Source organism: Bidens hawaiensis, unplaced genomic scaffold, assembly GCF_021521415.1.
Source record: "Bidens hawaiensis isolate Kalapana, Puna unplaced genomic scaffold, B.hawaiensis_p1.1 tig00011729_1, whole genome shotgun sequence".
Lineage (NCBI taxonomy): Eukaryota > Viridiplantae > Streptophyta > Magnoliopsida > Asterales > Asteraceae > Bidens > Bidens hawaiensis.
This window is the reverse complement of record NW_027491927.1, coordinates 24962-44944: the sequence shown is the minus strand read 5'-3', so window position 1 is coordinate 44944 and position 19983 is coordinate 24962. Positions and strand designations below refer to the sequence as shown.

The 19983-nt window shown below is 36.4% G+C and overlaps 1 protein-coding gene across 1 annotated transcript; it reads left to right on the top strand.

Moving 5' to 3' along the window:
• Window positions 1–5284: 5284 nt before the first annotated feature.
• On the top strand, window positions 5285–14260 carry LOC143538812 (uncharacterized). The gene is made up of 3 exons (XM_077032277.1): window positions 5285–5536; window positions 5569–6350; window positions 13978–14260. Exons 2-3 carry the CDS (start codon window positions 5635–5637, stop codon window positions 14258–14260), a joined length of 999 nt encoding a protein of 332 aa, XP_076888392.1. The 5' UTR covers window positions 5285–5536; window positions 5569–5634.
• Window positions 14261–19983: the final 5723 nt, after the last annotated feature.

The following is a 19983-nucleotide window of genomic DNA, read 5'->3' as shown; positions in this document are numbered from 1 at the left end:
AACAAGTATTTAACAAAAACCAGTAAGCAAAGTTCGGTTTACAATTTAGAGCTATTTACGGTTAAACCGAAGCATAGACCCTCAAACTCATAACCATGGAACATGTGAATAAACTAAAATGAGCAGAAGTTACACATGGTTAGTAAGCAATAATAAAGTTTGATTGTTAGATGCGGAAAATATATAACAAGGACCACGTAAGTCGTCCATGAAGCCTTGCCTTACAAGGTCCGAAACCTCATCGATCGGAACCGGAGAAGTAACTACCAAAGGTAACAAAGGGTGTATATTATATATATGTTGTACAACCATAAGCAAGTGTTAATAAGACTACATAAGTTAATTAGAATGAAAGATTAAACTCAATTTGACTTTTGGAAGTCAAACCTTCAAGAACACTAACAAAATAACATTAAAATCTTTGTATTTGGGAGAGATTTTGGAGTTGTTGCAGGGAATAATGAAGGGAAATTTTGGTGTATATATATGGTAAGTTGAAAGGGTCAAGGATAAAGGGTTTTGCATGAATATGGAATGGTTTAGCAAAAACGAGTGCAGGTGGCATAGCGCTACCCCACCAAGGAGAGTCATCCCCCATCGCGTGGCGCGATGGGGTGGTTATCAGATTCTCCTACTTTTCATAAATGGCAGTTTTAGTCCTCGGAGTTCGTTTTAAGTGATTTTGAGCGATTTAAGGACCGAAAAGGATGTTTTCAAGACCCAACAAGTGTAAAACAATATTGTAACATAAAATCCATCACTCTGATTATATCCAAGGTTTCGGTTTACAAAACGGGTAGGTTTACATAATAAAAGTTTACAAAACGAATAATATTCGAGACCCGAAATTGACGAATGTCACAGCTATCATCCCCAAAAAGATGGTTAAAGTGAAAAGAACAATCCAAACGTACGAGGTTATGCTCCGCGCAAGTATAAAAGATTTAAATGGAAGTTGGATAATTATTTTCCCCTAATAGAATTCTCGAGTAATAATTACCATACAAACATTCAAGCCACGCCATGTAAGATGAGATACGTACACAAAAACCAAACATCTGTGTGTTGGTCTAAAAATATGGGATAATTAAAGGTTTGGATCCAAAGTAGTCCACAAAACAAGGAATAAAGTATTACAAACCTGTGAACTACTCAAGGTAGCGTGAGATCGCCAAAAGAGTTATACGTCCGTCATAAGCCATTAGAATATAATATATGTGATAGGGTGTTAAATAATTTTTTGCCTTAGAAAGACGTCATTCGCTTCGATAAGAAAAGAAAACTTAGTCTACGATTGTAGGACCATTTAAAATATTCGAGCAAATCAGTATTGTCGCATACCATCTGTGACTAGTCAAGGAAAACGAAAGGGATATATAATGTAATCCCCATATCTAGTCTGTGAAAAATATCTAGCCGATAAATCTTTGTCGATGCCTTTAGATGAAGTTGAAATAAATGGATATCTAAATTAACCCATACAAAGCAAAGAGTTCAAAAACAAAGAAACTAAAGAAACGAACATTAAATATAGTCAATATAAAAGAGGGACTCATGAAGAGACCCTGACTATACTTGGAAACGTGAATCCGAAATAAAGAAAAAGTACCCCACACATTCTAAGAAGCGAATCTCGCGTACGAGATTCATTCCAAGGTGGGGAGGATGTAACATCACGAAAGTATCGGGTCAAAAATACCAAGTTCAAAAGATAAATGACCAAAAATGACAAGTTTTAAACTTAAAAGTCAAAAAATAAAAAAAATCTATCACCAGGCCTGATCGCGATACGCGACGGCCATAGACCAAACGTTATAGCGTATCGCGATGACGAGGTCTGATAGGGTGAAATGTGGCCTACCACGTGATGACACGTGGCATAAAGCCATGACACATGACACGTGTCCTGCCACGTGTCACCTTGTGGCATAAGGTCACGACAATGTGACACGTGTCCTGCCACGTGTCACCATGTGGCATAAAGTCCTCCACGTGTCACCACGTGGCACCGCTTCCACCACATGGTGCCACGTGGAAAGCCTAGGGGGCGACTCATCATAGCTACGTCGCAGTACGTGACGGCTATGTCTAGGCCCATCGCGTATCACGACGGGTCTCCAGAATTCTCTATAAATAGCAAGCTAAACTCTCATTTTTCACACACCAACTTTTACAACTCTCTCTCTCTAGAATATACTTTCTCACTCTAAAAAGCACCTGGATAAACGTGTACCGTCCACCTCGTTTTCCGTGACCATAAAACCTTGACATCTTACCTCGTAATCCGTTCCGTTAAACCGACAATACCCCGAAATACCGACGACAATATCTCAAAGTACGTGCCGATCCGAGACGACCCGACGTTCCGCCTCGAAGTACGTGCCGATCCGAGACGACCCGACGTTCCGCCTTGAAGTACGTGCCGACCCGAGATGACCCGACTTCCGCCTCCAAGTACGTGCCGACCCGAGACGACCCGACATTCCGCATCGAAGCTGTGGAACCCTAACTCGATCTCGGATCTAAGTTTTACTAACAATTATGGATCTAGTTCATAGTTGCTCTTTAACGATTTTAGATTAGTGCTATGTATTTGTATTAGTTATATAGATATGTGTATATATATATATATTATGGATGTATTAATTAAGATGAAGCTTGAGAGAACAATCGGGCAGAGGTTCGATATCTTAAACTCAAAACTTAAATTATGCAGTGGACGAACCCACTATATATAGAATATGGGTCTAGTTCATTACACATTCCGTAACGAACTAGCCACCCACTTCTTTACATACATTAAATATACTAACTTAACGAAGCACCCCCTGATTCGTTAACATCCTTAACGAATCAGGAGGAACTTAACTTAAGGTCTAGTTCGTTAAACATCCTTAACGAACTAGACATGATTTCTAATGAACTAGCTTAAATATAAATAAATTTTACATTAATTAAACGATAAATACAAAAAGATAAATACAAAGACTCGAGACGCAAAACCGTGTACTAACAGACACCCCCTTGTCTTGAGCTCTTTGTCTTTAAATTACTTGAAACGTCTTGTCTGCCAATATCTGCAGCTGTGAATACCATGTTCATGACACACGAACAACGCGTTGAAATTGCATTGCTTGGTCATAGTCTTCACGACACTCAATCAATATCTTATTCTTGAATAGCATGTCATTGTCGGTCTCGGTCAAGTTCACAAGCCACATCGGATCAATGATCTTTATCAGCTCGGTCTTTAAGCCTTTACCCAAAACAATAACGGCCTCGCCAGTTCGGTTGTCGTAATACCAGCGGTTAAAAGATAACCACATATGCTGGTTCAGCTTCTTCACCGGTACATGCTTCATTGTTCTTGGCGAATTTACCTTAAGTACCAACTTTCCCCAACCTGTCCTTGGATCGATCTCATCGAAACGCTTGCAGATTGGAATTTGTGGCTTAAAACATTTAAATCCGTGGTTCACCTCGAAAAGCAAGTGTTGGTGAAACCAACTTGCTTGGTGATTCCCACCACGGTTAATAAACGGATGATACGCAAGAGTACGTACATCCCATCTTGGTAATGAGAGGACATCAGCCATCTTTTTATAGTACTGAACGCCCTTTTCCCATTTGATAATACATACTTTTAATTCAGAATCAAAAAGCCAAGAAATAATGTCACCTTGAACTTTTGACAAGGCCTTGAAGGAAGTCATCTGATTTACTTTGGCGCATGCAATGGCTTCTACCTTCAATTCATGATCAACGTATCGGTGTGCATCAATAATCTTACAAGCTCTCTTGTATCGACTGGCAAACCAACTCTGAATGTCAGCAACAGAAGGATCAGGCTTTGAATCGAATCTTGTATCAACAACGTTCTTGCCCTTTGATACCTTATCCAGATGGTCTTCGGCTGCTTTTATGTTTTCTTCTGTAATACTGGAGACCCTGATCAACGTTAGAGTGTTGAAGTAACTTAGGATACCCCTCAGCCATTACATCCTCAATCTCCACCTCCTCGTCTTCATAAATAAACTCAGTATTAATCTGAATATTCGGATCATCAAAGACCTCTTCATCATTCACGATCTTTACATCGTCTTCAACCTCTAACACTGTTAACTCATCATCATTCAGGCCAAGCAGAATAGAAATCTGCTCTCGTTTTAGAGACTTCTCAATAAACTATCCCACAACAATCTCATCAGCATTAACAATGCTTCTAACCACCCCCTTTTCATCAACGAAGATAATAGTATCAGCCTTGATCATCTCAATGGGTGTAGCGGCTGTATAATCATGATGAACGATTATCTGTTTTCCCGAATCACCAGTTGTTCATGTACCAGCACCTGAAGACGAGCCGTGAGTTTGTTTAGGCTCACTTCCTCCAGTAGCCGAAGCATCTGGATCTTAATCATCTTTTTTAAGCTTCTTTAGTTCATCATCCTTGCATGTAAGCTGCAAGATAAGATCCTATTGCTGTTTTATTTTCAAACCCTGAGACTCAACAATCTCACGGAGGGCTTTCGTCTCCTTTTGACAGAAGGATACATAACTTACCGGCTTCATTTGGTTTTCCATCATGCGTTCTTGAGTCATTCGGTCAGCAGGCATTTGATTTTAATAAAAATGAAGTAGACTCAACACCATACTCATTTGTTGATCATGAGTCATTGCAAGAAAAGAAGTAGGAATCGGTTGAACAGGACCTTGAGGTCGGTTAAGCCTCAAAAATGAAAAGTCTATAGGTGGTGGAGGCATCATCATCGGTGTAGGGGAGACCACCGAAGTAGCAGTTGTAGGTCTTGGTAAAGTAGATAAAACAGATTGAGGAATCATACCAAGCCTAGGATCTGTCGTAAGCGTGGTGTCAAATTTAATTCTGGAGCGCTAGTAATACGCGGCACGACCTGTCTTTGAGGAGTGGACGACCTTGGAGGTTGAACTCCAAATGAGATGCCAGCACCAGCCGACACATGTCGCTTAGACGACCCTTCTACAACCAACTCTTTCCCTTTTCTTTTGCGTTGAGCATGAGCATAAACATCACCACCATTACCACCATTACCACCATCATCATCATTATCATCACCCTCGTTCCCACCTGGTTCTTCCTCACGCTCGGAATCCAAATCATCGTTGATCCAGCGATCATTGTCAGGTCATACAAAATCTGGATTCACCATATGACCAATCAATCTTTTGAATCGTGGATGAGGAGTTTGACGATTAATAATTAAAAAAGACAAAGATTAATTAAATCAATTTATTTAGGTGTCGCTAGTGTCCTTTGGGTTCGATATCCGGACTTCATTAGGTTTTACTACAGTTGATAGGTACACTTTCCTGTCTAGTGGTCTAGCATTAGGATAGTCTAGATTTATAAATTTAAAACTAGAGTGTCTAGGTTAGGTTATATTTTAATAGACCGTTTTGCACATCAAGTTTTTGGCGCCGTTCCCTGGGATACTTAGGTGATAGCGAAACTAGCTTTGATTGAACTTAATTGATTAATTGGTCTTTTGTGTCTTGAGTTGTGGTGTGTCTTGTGAGTTCGTGTCTTAGATTAAGCGTGTCTAGTCGTGTTTAGGATAATTTAGTTTGTGTTTTATTTTATCGAGTTTAGTTAATATGTTTAATAGATCGAGTCAGTTTAGGAGTATTTTATATAGAAGATGTTGGAAAGAGATGATGTTGGAAAGAGCCGAACAAGAGGAACGTGAAAGATTTCAAAAGATTAAAGAATTGGAATTCAGGCTTGATAAGTTGATCGATAGAGAAAGACTCCGTAAGATAGAGGAACTCGAAGCTAGGTTAGACGAGATAAGTGCTATAATTCAAAATGAGAGTTTTTCTTACAAGGAGCAGGAAGACGTCTATGAAACATATGATGAATTGTGGAATAATGATGATGAGGGCATGATAGAAGAGATGGAGTTGGAGCTACCTGATTACACGGAACTGAGTGAAGATGTCGTTGTGGAGCCACTTGACCAGATGGAAGATGACGAAAAGAAGGAGCATTTACCATCTTGGGATGATGAGTTTGGTGATGAATTGGTGGGTTTACCAGTTTTTGACGAACATGCAGAATTTGACCCTGTTGGCGACCTTATCTATTTAGAAACACTAATCATGGGGAAGCCAACAATGGAGATCAAAACGTCATCAGAAGAAGAAAAGGAAGAGGATGTGGCAACAGAGGAGGATCAGAATATGGTGGTAGTTGAGTCGCCACATCATAGGAATGTTAGTAAGTTTGTGGAGGAACTTGATAGTGGATCGCCACCGAAGTCGACAAATCCGCAAAAGAGGGAGCGAAAGCACGTTTTGAGGGTTCAAAAATGGTACATAAAGAGTTATAGGACAACACTAAAATGCAAGAATTACCGCTTTCCTCGTTATATGTCACGTATTAGGTTTGGTCCGGGTAAGTTTAAGTGTTGGTGGTCCGACCCGTTTGAATGTTTTAAATTTCTTTTTAGTTTCACTACGCGTTATTTGATTAAAAATGTTGGACGGGTGGAACTAAATGGGTTAGACCGGGGTTGGATAAAAGAAAAGCCTCCTGATTAAGATTTCAGGAGGGAGTCTGGCTGAAGACTCTTCTGTAAACTTAGCGCTTCCCGAGAGGCAACCCGGTAGAATTTTTTTTTTGTTTTACTTTATTTTTGTTTTGGGTTTTTTTGCTTTCTTGTGCTGGCTGTTTCTTGGTTTGATTTCAAGTTGCTTCAGAGATGCTATTGGATGATTGATGATACATGGTTTGATTCAAGTGTGGGGAGGCTATTTGCTTATTGATTGCCGCTTTCGTTCGTAAGCGATAGCTTGGTAGAGAGCACTGGAGTGTGAGGATTTCGTTCTTGGAGGGCATGGGACACGACTCGCGAGGCAATATCGTCTTATTTACCAGGGGAGTCTGTTCCACTTTACTTATATATGAATGTGCTTTAATTATTGTCTTTTTTCTGTCTCATTGAGGACAATGTGACATTTAAGTGTGAGGATAGGAAACTGACATTTTTATAAACAAAAAAAAAATTTAAAAAATTTTTAAAAAAATATATAAATTTTTTTTTAAAAAAATGTTCCGAATATTTATTAAAAATTTTTGCAAAAAATAGAAAATGATAGAAAAATTTGAGATTGGTTTTTTAAAACTACTATTTTATATGAGATTAAATAAAAGATAACGCACTAAGCTTGGGATGTGTCGGTAGGCCCAACAAGCTTTGATAGTCCTCTTTAGCAGATTTCTTATATATAATAATTTGAAAAACGGTGAAACCGAATTTCGATGCTTAGGGAGGATTACCATAATCTAAAAACTTTGAGATGGTAAGACTTATATGCACTCAAACCAGCACACCACCACATGTCCATCTTTTTACGAGCTTAGAAATAGTTATATACTTTAGGGTGATATAAAAAAAAGAAAAAAAAAGAAAAAAAAGAGAGAAAAAAAAGAAAAAGAAAAGTATGTTATGAAAGTGTATTATGAAAAGTTGGTCCGAAAAGCAAATGACCATGAGAAAGTTATGCAATGAAAAATGCCAAAGAAGCATGCTCAAAAAAATAGAAAAAGAGGCCAAAGTTTCAAATGCTAGACGGGACTTAGAGTTTACGTGTTACCAAGGGGATAGTGACTCTGAGGATACACTATTGGGGCTCGAAGGTTTTTAGTCAATAAATATTTTTATTAGGAATCTATAGGACAAAGTCCAATAATATTTAGGGTATGCTTGTATGGCCTTCACATGACCATTCATCCATCAAATTTCACCGAGTGCAGCTACTTAGTACCATCAACGAGTCCTTGGCTTATGATGATTTGTCAAAACAGTTTGCTTTGACTCTAGTTATTCTAGCTCTCTTTGTCTGAGATGGGGTAGGTGTAGCCGTTGTTTTTGAACTTAAAACGCTTAATGCATTAGGGGGCTTGATAGGTTGGTGGCTGGGTTTAAGTGAACAACAATATCGGCAATCGCAGTTTTTGCGTTTAACTGTGCTTAAAAGATAACCTATATGTTTTGAAAACTAGTCTTGAATTATGATTCCATTGCAAATCACTTTTTCAGGGACGAAAAAGGTTTAAGTGTGGAAATATTTGATATGGTCTAGAATATACATATTATTATATAAATATTTCCTACACTTTTAAGTGTTTTGAGCTAAGTTTTTATTGAATATTATTCTTAGTTGGCTCATATGTGAACCCCTTTACGCCTTAGGGTGTTTTGTGATTAGAGAGACCAGGAGGTGATTTAATCTTTGGGTACCTTAGCATAGTTAGGTAAGGTGAGACCGGGAGGTGATCCGAGCCATTAAACCGTTGAGCTTTACATGATATTTAGGGTTCTTAGGTATTTTTGGTGAGACCGGGAGGTGATCTAGCATACTTTCGTCATTCCTTAAGTTTCATATTTTTAGAACCCGGTTACCGATCATAAATCCAATTCCGAGAGTTTACGAGTTGACTAGTAGGATTCCTTACCTAGGTAGTTGTTTCACCCTATTTGAGTTCCACCCCTATTTATTTGTGTCATTTTTACTTTAAATATTATTTAATTCATAGTTAATAATTAAAAAAGACAAAAATCATTTAAATCAATTTATTTATGTTTTTAGTCAGAGTAGTTTAGGTGTCGCTAGTTTCCTTTGGGTTGGATATCCGAACTTCATTAGGTTTTACTATAGCTAATAGGTACACTTGTCTGTCTAGTGGTCTAGCATTAGGATAGTCTAGATTTATAAATTTAAAACTAGAGTGTCTAGGTTAGGTTATATTTTAATAGACCGTTTTGCACATCAAGTTTTTGGAAAAAAGGAAAATAAAAAAAAAGAAAAAAAAAAAGAAATAAGAAAAAAAAGAAAAAAAAATATAAAATAATCATAAAAAAAAGCCAGCACAAAAACGTCAGTTTCCCATCCCCACACTTAAATGTCACATTGTCCTCAATGAGACAGCAAAAAGATAAAAATTAAAGCAAATTCATATATAAGTAAAGTGGAACAGACTCCCCTGGTAAATATGACGATATTGCCTCGTGAGTCGTGTCCCATGCCCTCCAAGAACGAAAACCTCACACTCCAGTGCTCTCTACCAAGCTATCACTTACGAACGAAAGCGGCAATCAATAAGCAAATAGCCTCCCCACACTTGAATCAAACCATGTATCATCAATCATCCAATAGCATCTCTGAAGCATCTTGAAATCAAACCAAGAAACAGCCAGCACAAGAAAGCAAAAAAACCCAAAACAAAAATAAAGTAAAACAAAAAAAAAAAAAATTCTACAGGGTTGCCTCTCGGGAAGCGCTAAGTTTACAGAAGAGTCTTCAGCCAGACTCCCTCCTGAAATCTTAATCAGGAGGCTTTTCTTTTATCCAACCCCGGTCTAACCCATTTAGTTCCACCCGTCCAACATTTTTAATCAAATAACGCGTAGTGAAACTAAAAAGAAATTTAAAACATTCAAACGGGTCAGACCACCAACACTTAAACTTACCCGGACCAAACCTAATACGTGACATATAACGAAGAAAACGGTAATTCTTGCATTTTAGTGTTGTCCTATAACTCTTTATGTACCATTTTTGAACCCTCAAAACGTGCTGATCCAAGCATTTTCGCTCCCTCTTTTGCGGACCACCAACACTTCGGTGTCATTTTTAGTTTAAATATTATTTAATTTATAGTTAATTATTAAAAAAGACAAAAATCAATTAAATCAATTTATTTAAGTTTATAGTCAGAGTCTAGTTTAGGTGTCGCTAGTGTCCTTTGGGTACGATATCCGGACTTCATTAGGTTTTACTACAGTTGATAGGTACACTTGCCTGTCTAGTGGTCTAGCATTAGGATAGTCTAGATTTATAAATTTAAAACCAGAGTGTCTAGGTTAGGTTATATTTTAATAGACCATTTTGCACATCAAGTTTTTGGCGCTGTTGCCGGGGATACTTAGGTGATAGCGAAACTAGCTTTGATTGAACTTAATTGATTAATTGGCTTTTTGTGTCTTGATTTGTGGTGTGTCTTGTGAGTTCGTGTCTTAGATTAAGCGTGTCTAGTCGTGTTTAGGATAATTTAGTTTGTGTTTTATTTTATCGAGTTTAGTTAATATGTTTAATAGATCGAGTCGGTTTAGGAGTATTTTATATAGAAGATGTTGGAAAGAGATGATGTTGGAAAGAGCCGAACAAGAGGAATGTGAAAGATTCCAAAAGATTAAAGAATTGGAAGTCAGGCTTGATAAGTTGATCGACAGAGAACGACTCCGTAAGATAGAGGAATCGAAGCTAGGTTAGACGAGATAAGTGCTATAATTCAAAATGAGAGTTTTTCTTACAAGGAGCAGGAAGACATCTATGAAACAGATGATGAATTCTGGAATAATGATGATGAGGGCATGATAGAAGAGATGGAGTTGGAGCTACCTGATTACACGGATATGAGTGAAGATGACGAAGAGAAGGAGCATGTATCATCTTGGGAGGATGAGTTTGGTGATGAATTGGTGGGTTTACCAGTTTTTGACGAACATGCAGAATTTGACCATGTTGGCGACCTTATCTATTTAGAAACACTAATCATGAGGAAGCCAACAATGGAGATCAAAACGTCACCAGAAGAAGAAAAGGAAGAGGAAGTGGAAACAGAGGTGGATCAGAATATGGTGGTAGTTGAGTCGCCACATCGTAGGAATGTTAGTAAGTTTGTGGAGGAACTAGAAGTCGACAAATCCGCAAAAGAGGGAGCGAAAATGCTTGGATCAGCACGTTTTGAGGGTTCAAAAATGGTACATAAAGAGTTATAGGACAACACTAAAATGCAAGAATTACCGTTTTCCTCGTTATATGTCACGTATTAGGTTTGGTCCGGGCAAGTTTAAGTGTTGGTGGTCCGACCCGTTTGAATGTTTTAAATTTCTTTTTAGTTTCACTACGCGTTATTTGATTAAAAATGTTGGACGGGTGGAACTAAATGGGTTAGACCGGGGTTGGATAAAAGAAAAGCCTCCTGATTAATATTTCAGGAGGGAGTCTGGCTGAAGACTCTTCTGTAAACTTAGCGCTTCCCGAGAGGCAACCCGGTAGAATTTTTTTTTTGTTTTACTTTATTTTTGTTTTGGGTTTTTTTGCTTTCTTGTGCTGGCTGTTTCTTGGTTTGATTTTAAGTTGCTTCAGAGATGCTATTGGATGATTGATGATACATGGTTTGATTCAAGTGTGGGGAGACTATTTGCTTACTGATTGCCGCTTTCGTTCGTAAGTGATAGCTTGGTAGAGAGCACTGGAGTGTGAGGCTTTCGTTCTTGGAGGGCATGGGACACGACTCGCGAGGCAATATCGTCATATTTACCAGGGGAGTCTGTTCCACTTTACTTATATATGAATGTGCTTTAATTTTTATCTTTTTGCTGTCTTATTGAGGACAATGTGACATTTAAGTGTGAGGATGTGAAACTGACGTTTTTGTGCTGGCTGTTTTTATGATTATTTTTTTTTCATTTTTTTTTCTTATTTTTTTTATTTTCCTATTTTCCAAAAACTTGATGTGCAAAACGGTTTATTAAAATAGAACCTAACCTAGACACTATAGTTTTAAATTTATAAATCTAAACTATCCTAATGCTAGACCACTAGAAAGGCAAGTGTACCTATTAGCTATAGTAAAACCTAATGAATTTCGGATATCGAACCCAAAGGAAACTAGCGACACCTAAACTACTTTGACTAAAAACTTAAATATATTGATTTAAATGATTTTTGTCTTTTTTAATTATTAACTATAAATTAAATAATATTTAAGCTAAAAATGACATAAATAAATAGGGGCGGAACTCAAATAGGGTGAAACAACTACCTAGGTAAGGAATCCTACTAGTCAACTTGTAAACTCTCGGAATTGGATTTATGATCGGTAACCGGGTTCTAAAAATATGAAACTTAAGGAATGACGAAAGTATGCTAGATCACCTCCCGGTCTCACCAAAAATACCTAAGAACCCTAAATATCATGTAAAGCTCAACGGTTTAATGGCTCGGATCACCTCCCGGTCTCACCTTACCTAACTATGCTAAGGTACCCAAAGATTAAATCACCTCCTGGTCTCTCTAGTCACAAAACACCCTAAGGCGTAAAGGGTTATTCTATTGAATTCGGTTATAACTCAGATCTGTAAGAATCTAATGGAATCTAGGGTAACTCACTCCCCTGCAATCACTACCCAAACCCGCAAAAGACCAAAACAGACGACACTTAATTACCTCCCGGTCTCTCAAGTGGCAGAATATAAGGTATCTCTAAACTTTCAATTATTGTTCCTATGGAAAACGTTAACAATAAACCATAAACTAGTTGTAAACACACAGTAAACAACCTAATACGCGTCCATACATGAAAGACATTCACAAAGACGCATATGGAACAAAAACTGATAATAAATTAATACCAGATACGCATATGCATCACAAACAAATAAAATAAAAACTTTACCAAAACATGAACCAATTAATAATAATCCAAGGCCAAAAATAAAACGAGTCTAAAAAGAAATCATCCAAACCCAGGCAGTATAAAAGTTTAGCCAATCATAATAGTAATCGATGAAACAATTATAAAAAATAAAGTGCGGTTCATCGTAAAATAAATATAAATAGTTGAGCTGCTAGCCTGTGAGCTTAAATTAATTGAGTTACCTGGTAGCCTGCTTATTAATTCACTTTTTGAAGATGTAGACTTGTCTTCTTTTTGACGTGCTATCCTGCCCACCGTAGACTTTTTGAGGTGCCTGCTTGTGTGCTAACTTCCAACCTTTTTTTTTCTTCGAACTCTCTGGCCGTATCCAAGGGGTGGCCCTCCTTTTTGCGTTTGACCAACTCCACTTAGTTGTAGGTTAATTTTCCCTTTTATTGTGAAAAGCTAGAGTCCTTTTAGACGTCACGTGGGACCTAATTAATTCAGCCCTCATCTAATTAAGGTTCTGCTCGTTTACTTCCGGAACAATAACAGTCATTGATTTTATTTTTTTCTTCATTTGGATTTCTTGTATTCTGTCAAAACTAAACAAAAACATTCATAAGTCAATATGATTTAATATTTAATACTTCAACAAAACAATAGAGTTGCTTTATATGCATACTGAATTATATATAAGTACTGAATTATATATAAACCAACGAATTTTACTTTAACATTATTTCAATTAAGCTTTCAACTCTTTATTAATTCAAACTTAGATGAGTTTATTCGTTGCATTAGAACACGATTTATTTTGTTGCTCTTTAGACCAAGTTTATTTTAATATAACACATACGTTTTTAGCTCGTTGTCTCTTAAACCTTAAAAACTCACATATGAGCCAACTAAGAATAATATTCAATAAAAACTTAGCTGAAAACACTTAAAAGTGTAGGAAATATTTATATAATAATATGTATATTCTAGACCATATCAACGATACAACTTCATCCTTCGTATAGTGTCAGCTGACATGTGATCCAATGTAAATTTATCCTCTATTTGTGTTGGATCGATCACCAAGTCAGGGATAACATCTTGAACGAATAGTTGAATGAAACGAGGATACATTAAAAACTTTGTGCGTCCTTTCATAATAATACAATTTTCTTTGAGATGATCAAAGATCATTTTAGAGAAATTGAAAGGTTTATTCAATACCAAAGCAACAAACGCCGATTGGAGCATGATACGACATTCATCATACCCTCCCTTCCATCTACCAAGGAAGTGTATAAGAACGTGAAATAAATACTTGTATTGGGGACCCAAGTATGCCTTGTTATACATCGATTTGTCAAGATTATCCGAATAAAATAAACGTCCAAACAACCCTTTGATCAGCTCTTTGTGGTACTCGCTCGGGTCATCAATAGTGTCATCAAACCACAACACCCTTCGATCGGTCTCAATGGATACTATAATTGGTCTTGCATTAACTACGACAGCAATGTGGTTCTCAGTTTCCACAATACTCGCGGTGTTCCAAAATTGACGAACGATGCTAAACCGAACGTCAGGATTGGCAGTTACGGCATAGTTGATACGCGAACGACGGATAAATGCCAACATCCCACCGAATACATCCTCGTCAGCAAAGTCTGTGTCGTTTGTCATATGGAAGCATGGGAATATCCTGTTCCTGTTGTTGTTGTTGTGGTGCATCAACGGGAGGATCTTGATCCATTTTATCAGCAATTGAACTGTATAAACAAACCCGAGAATCAGTGATGATAAATAATAATACTCATATAATTAATATATAATTAAAAGTTTTAAAATTAAACCAATTTATAAAATTTTTAATTTTAAAATAATTAATATGTCATTCGTTGTGTTATAACGAATTGGTAATTCGTTATAGAGAATAAGCTACTTCGCTATCAAGTAAAACTTAACGAATTAGGCTTAACGAATCACTAATAAAAGTTAACGAATTATGGTCTAATTTGTTTAAATAACGAAGGAAAATCTAATTCGTTATAATTTAAGATTCGTTATCCTGATTCGTGTGAATTGTATAATGAATTGGACACGAAAGAGTTCCAATTCGTTACACACTAACGAATGGCCCTTTAAAGCTTATTGTTTGACTAAATTGGTCAAAGTCAAAATTACCAAGAACACTAAAAGTCAAAGTTGCAATTCTGTAATCAATTCCACCATAAACAACGATGGATAACCGAACAAAGTTTCACAAGGATCTCGGAAACCCATTGCGATTAGAATGGTATTGAACTGTAGTACCAAAACATGGTACAAATAGGTTAAATGAAGGGTTTATATAAAGCATAAAACCCGATAGTAAAATCCAATAATTAACCCTGCAAACATGCATCAAATTTGACGAAAATCATCACGGTATGATCGTCTATACCTAAAGAATCAGAATATATGATCAAAACACAATATAATGACGATCGAAAATTTTGGAGAAATTTGCCCAGAGTAACAGTAGGAAAGAAAGAAGAATGTGAATACTGTGGAACGAATCGCCTTCTCAATTCCCTATATGGTCTGACAAATCACATTCCCCAATGTAACAAATCATCTGATTCGTTTGAATTTTGAAATACGAATAAGGTGATTCGTTATCTTACATTAACACGTGGCATAACGAATTACAAGTAATTCGTGAAAATCTTAACGAATTAGAAGCCATTCGTTACAGAGTGGCAGAAGCGAATTAAAGGTAACGAATTGAAGTTCAATTCGTTATAAATGACCTTAATTCGTTAAAATTTAACGAATCACCTTTAACAAATTACTTTATGTAATTTTAATTAATTATTAAATTAATTAAATCAATTAAATTAAATTTTAATTAAATAATAAAACAAAATAACTTAAATGAATCACCGAAAACCCATATCTCGATGATCGAATACCTTAACGTGTTTTACATTTTGAAACACTTAACTTAAAAATAATAAATTAAATAATATGTAAAAATAAAAACGAAAATATTTTTGGTTTTTTAAATTTTTGATGTAAAATATTTACACGAAAGTTATCCGAAAATAACAAAAATAAAACAGAAAAAATGTTTTTGTGTTTTTCTATGATTTTTCAAAAGCAATACATTTTTTTTTGTTTTTTTTTTGATTTTGGCTAGTTTGAGCAGATAATCATATTGACCAAATTGCCCTTCCATCACAGTTTTATATATCATCGATATTGTAACTGGCGTTAAGTCGGTCATTGATATTGTTATCCAGTTAAATCTTATAACATACTTTCAAGCGTTTTTGTGATATGATTAACGGTTTAATTAGAGCACATAATATCATAAACTATCAGCCTCTATTCTCGGTTCAAGCTTAATTTGATTTTTGTCATATCACCCCAACTTGACTTAAACCATTATATTGTTGATCAAAATTTGAATTTTATAGAAATTTATGAGCAATTCATTGAGTTTCTTTTACTATGAGTGAGTATGCACGAGTCCATCTGTCGGCTTACATACACTTTATCCCCTGAGGTCCGTTTCTTAATGGTATTGAGACGTGCGCAAGGGAAGAACAATGTATGACTAACAACGGAGTTTGATCAAGTCAGTAATTTGGATTGTACGAGGTACAACAGTGATCAAGTTTAATGACTTTGGGTTTTCTCTAAAAGCGAATAAAATATTCATGCATATGAATATCCAGATGATTAAGCCGCATAAAGACTCACATTGTCCAGAAGTATAACGCTTGTTATTTGCTTTATTATATTTTTTGAGTGATCAACAACTATAAGGCTTGAGTATGACAGGTTATTACATTTCTACCATCCTCACCGAGATTTTTTCTAGAGACTAACACCTCTTTCAATTTGGCTTTTCTTTATGTTTATATCACATACTTTACTCTAACAACTTGTTTAAGACCTACTAATGCACCAATGCAATTAAGCACTCAGTCTTTTAAACTTATTTCTTGCTGGATTTGGGGTCAATCAATCAATGTACTATCATTTTTTCTTTTTTCTTCAAAAACTCAAAAATTTAAGGAGCATAAAACAAAAATGAATTTAATTTCCCCAGTTACTTTCAGTCTATAGATTAATGGCTATCCAATCAGTCTACAAGTAGATAACAGGACCAATACATCCAAGCATGCTCCACAAACTTAAATAACCGACATACTTTTCAGCGGGAAAATTAAGTAAAAACGCATAATGAACGCCCCAAATACTTTCCATTATCAGATAAATGGCTAACCCGAATATTTACAAGAAATTATTAGGACCAAACATATACACGTATATGTCCTTCAAATGTATATAATTGACAAAATTTTCAGCGAAAGTATGCAAAAATCTTTTTGGTTTTCCTATATACATAATAAAAACACAATCTTTTTATCTTTTTTGATTTTCTTATAAACAAAATAAAACTTCACAATCTTTTTGAATTTTCCGATTTTAAAATGTTTGTTTATTTTCAAAATATTTTAAAAGAAAAACACTAAAGACAAGAAATCACAATATTTTTGATTTTTCAAAATTTTTTAATGTTTTTGGGTTTTATCTATACAAACAAAAAACACAATATTTTTATATTTTTCACCCCCTAAAATCCAAAACCAAAATAAAATTTAAACAGAAAAGAAAGATAGTTATCCTTGTTTCAGGATATCAGCAAGGGTCTTCAATCCATTTAAACCAAGCAAAAATTGAAAATGAGTTTTGTCAAAAGCTATGGTAAATAGATAGGCTTTTTGAAAATCGGTATGTACTTTCTCAAGATCAATCAGTTTCTTTTCAAAACAATTCCTTATGAAATGATATCGAATTTCGATATGCTTCGTTTTAGAATGTTGTACGGGATTTTTGGTGATGCTAATGGCAGCAGAGTTATCAATCAAAATAGGAGTATTAAGAAACTTCAAACCGTAGTCGCGCAGATGTTGTTGAATCCACAAAACCTGGGAACAGCAACTCGAGGCTGCAACATATAATGCCTCAGCGGTTGAAGTAGAGACCGTCGTCTACTTCTTACACTTCCAGGATACAAGCCGGTTTCCTAAGAATTGACACCCTGCCGTAGTCGATTTGAAATTAATCTTGCATCCTCCGTAGTTTGAGTCTGAAAAAGCGGTAAGTTCAAAGTTATCGTCCTTGGGGTACCATAACCCGATGTCTGGATTGCCCCTCAGATACTGAAGAATTCGCTTGACCGCATCCAGGTGAGTCACTCGGGGACTAGCTTGGTACCTAGCACAAAGACAAACAACAAACATTATATCATGGCGAGAAACCGTTAGATACGTTAATGATCCAATCATAGCACGATAGAGGGTAGGATCAACAGTGTCCTCCAATTCATCCGGTGATAAACTGTGACCCACGGGGAGAGGAGTTGAAGGGATTTTTCTGGCAGATATCTTGAATCGGCTCAAGACATCGTTCACATGCTTGGTCTGGTGAATAAAGATTCCTTTCACAGACTGGTGAACTTGCAACTCTAGAAAGAAATTCATCTCTCCCATCGAGCTCATCTCGAACTTTGTTTTCATTGACTTCTCGAACTTCTTACACAATGTGTTGTTTGTAGACCCAAATATAATGTCATCGACTTAGATCTGAACGAGGAGAAGATCATCACCAATATTCTTATAAAATAAAGTGCAGTCGACAGTCCCTCGCTTGAAGCCGTTATCAGTCAGATGGTCAGCGAGTGTGCCATACCAAGCTCTCGGGGCTTGATGTAGACCATACAGGGCCTTGTTTAATTGGTAAACTCATTCTGGATAATCATGATCTTCAAAACCAGGAGGTTGTAAAAAAACACTTCCTCGTCTAAGCTACCATTGAGAAAAGCACTTTTAACATCCATTTGATAGACCTTGATATTCTTGTAAGCTGCATACGACAGAAAGATTCGAATAGACTCCAATCTTGCAACCAGAGCATAGACTTCAGTATAGTCAATACCCTCTTGTTGATGGAAACCTTGCACCACTAATCGTGACTTGTTTCTCACGATCACACCACGATCGTCTTTCTTATATTTAAATACCCACTTAGTTGGAATAGCTTTCTTGACTCGAGCAGGTTTATCAATAAGCTCCCAAACACCCAAACGTGCAAACTGCTGCAATTCTTCTTGCATAGCTTCTACCCAAGAAGGATCTTCGAGTGCCTTACGAGTCGTCGTCGGCTCAACTTGGGATAGAAAGCAAGTGAATTTGGCAAGATTTACGATTCCAGAAGAATGTAAATCCGCATAAGCGCACAATACATTATTCTCATTCGACGAAGCAACTTGATGACGTGTTTGAATGCACATCAAGTTCTCCAATGATGTTTTCTTGTGGATGATAACTAAGAATCCGAAGAGTGGGATTCTCAGGAACAACAACATTGTCGAATAGGTTAGTGTAATGCTCTCCAAGCTCAGGAGATGAAACATCACTATCAAGTTAAATAACTTGATCATCAACTTGATTATCATCAGACGAAGTAGAAACATTATCATGTGTAGCTGGATAATCATCACATGGATCTTCAATTGGAGCAACAGTTGGAGCTTCAACATCATTAAAGCTCGAAAATCTTAGAATGACCAATTGATCTTCAAAGTATGCACGAACCAGGTCTTCATCTGGTTGCTCAGTTGATGGAGTAAATGAATTAAATAAGCGTTCATAATCAAACATCCAGTCGAGACCTTTCCCTTGAGGAGGTGTGATATACTTTTGACAGTCCACATGATACCATTCTTCAACACAACCAGAAGTAAAATTAAATACCATTTTCTTTGGAGAAGCATACTCCAAGAAATACCCCTTGATGGCTTTTTCTTCTAACTTACCCACATTCTTCTTCAACATCGTACAAGGACACCCAAATGGTTCCAAGTACTTTAAGTTAGGCTTTCGATTGTTCAAAAGCTCATAACTTGTTTTCTTGAGTCTCTTAACAGTTAGAACCGGATTAAGCGTATAACAAGCTGTATTCACCCCTTCATTCCAGAATTGTACATGAAGTTTAGAATTAGCAAGCATAGTTCTAGCAGCTTCAATCAATGTTCTGTTTTTCCTTTCAGCAACGCCGTTCTGTTGCGATACATAAGGTGCACTATATTCTCGGTGAATCCTTTTTGAATGCAAAATAAATCCAATACAGTGTTCTTAAATTCAGTACTATTATCACTTCGAATTCTCCTCACTTTTTTCTTGTATAGTGATTTGATCTTAGTGATTAAGTTTTGTACCAGAACAGGCGTTTGATCCTTTGAACTCATAAATAATACCTATGAGTATCTTGAGTAATCATAGGTAACTACAAGACAATACCAATCTCCAGAGATACTAGCACGATTCACAGGACCAAAAAGACCCATCTGAAGTCGTTCAAGAGGAGTATCAATGGAATTCAGTAACTTAGACGGATGTGACTTTTTCTTCTGTTTGCCTTTCTTGCAAGAAACACAGTGATCAGATAACTTAAAATTCTTCAAA

What these genes read in the sequence shown, in the direction of transcription:
- LOC143538812 (XM_077032277.1), top strand. Translation starts at nt 5,635, where the DNA reads ATGTTTAATAGATCGAGTCAGTTTAGGAGTATTTTATATAGAAGATGT. An exon ending in GTTTTGAGGGTTCAAAAATG is followed by an intron (nt 6,351 to 13,977) that starts GTACATAAAGAG and finishes TAACTACGACAG; the next exon opens with CAATGTGGTTCTCAGTTTCC.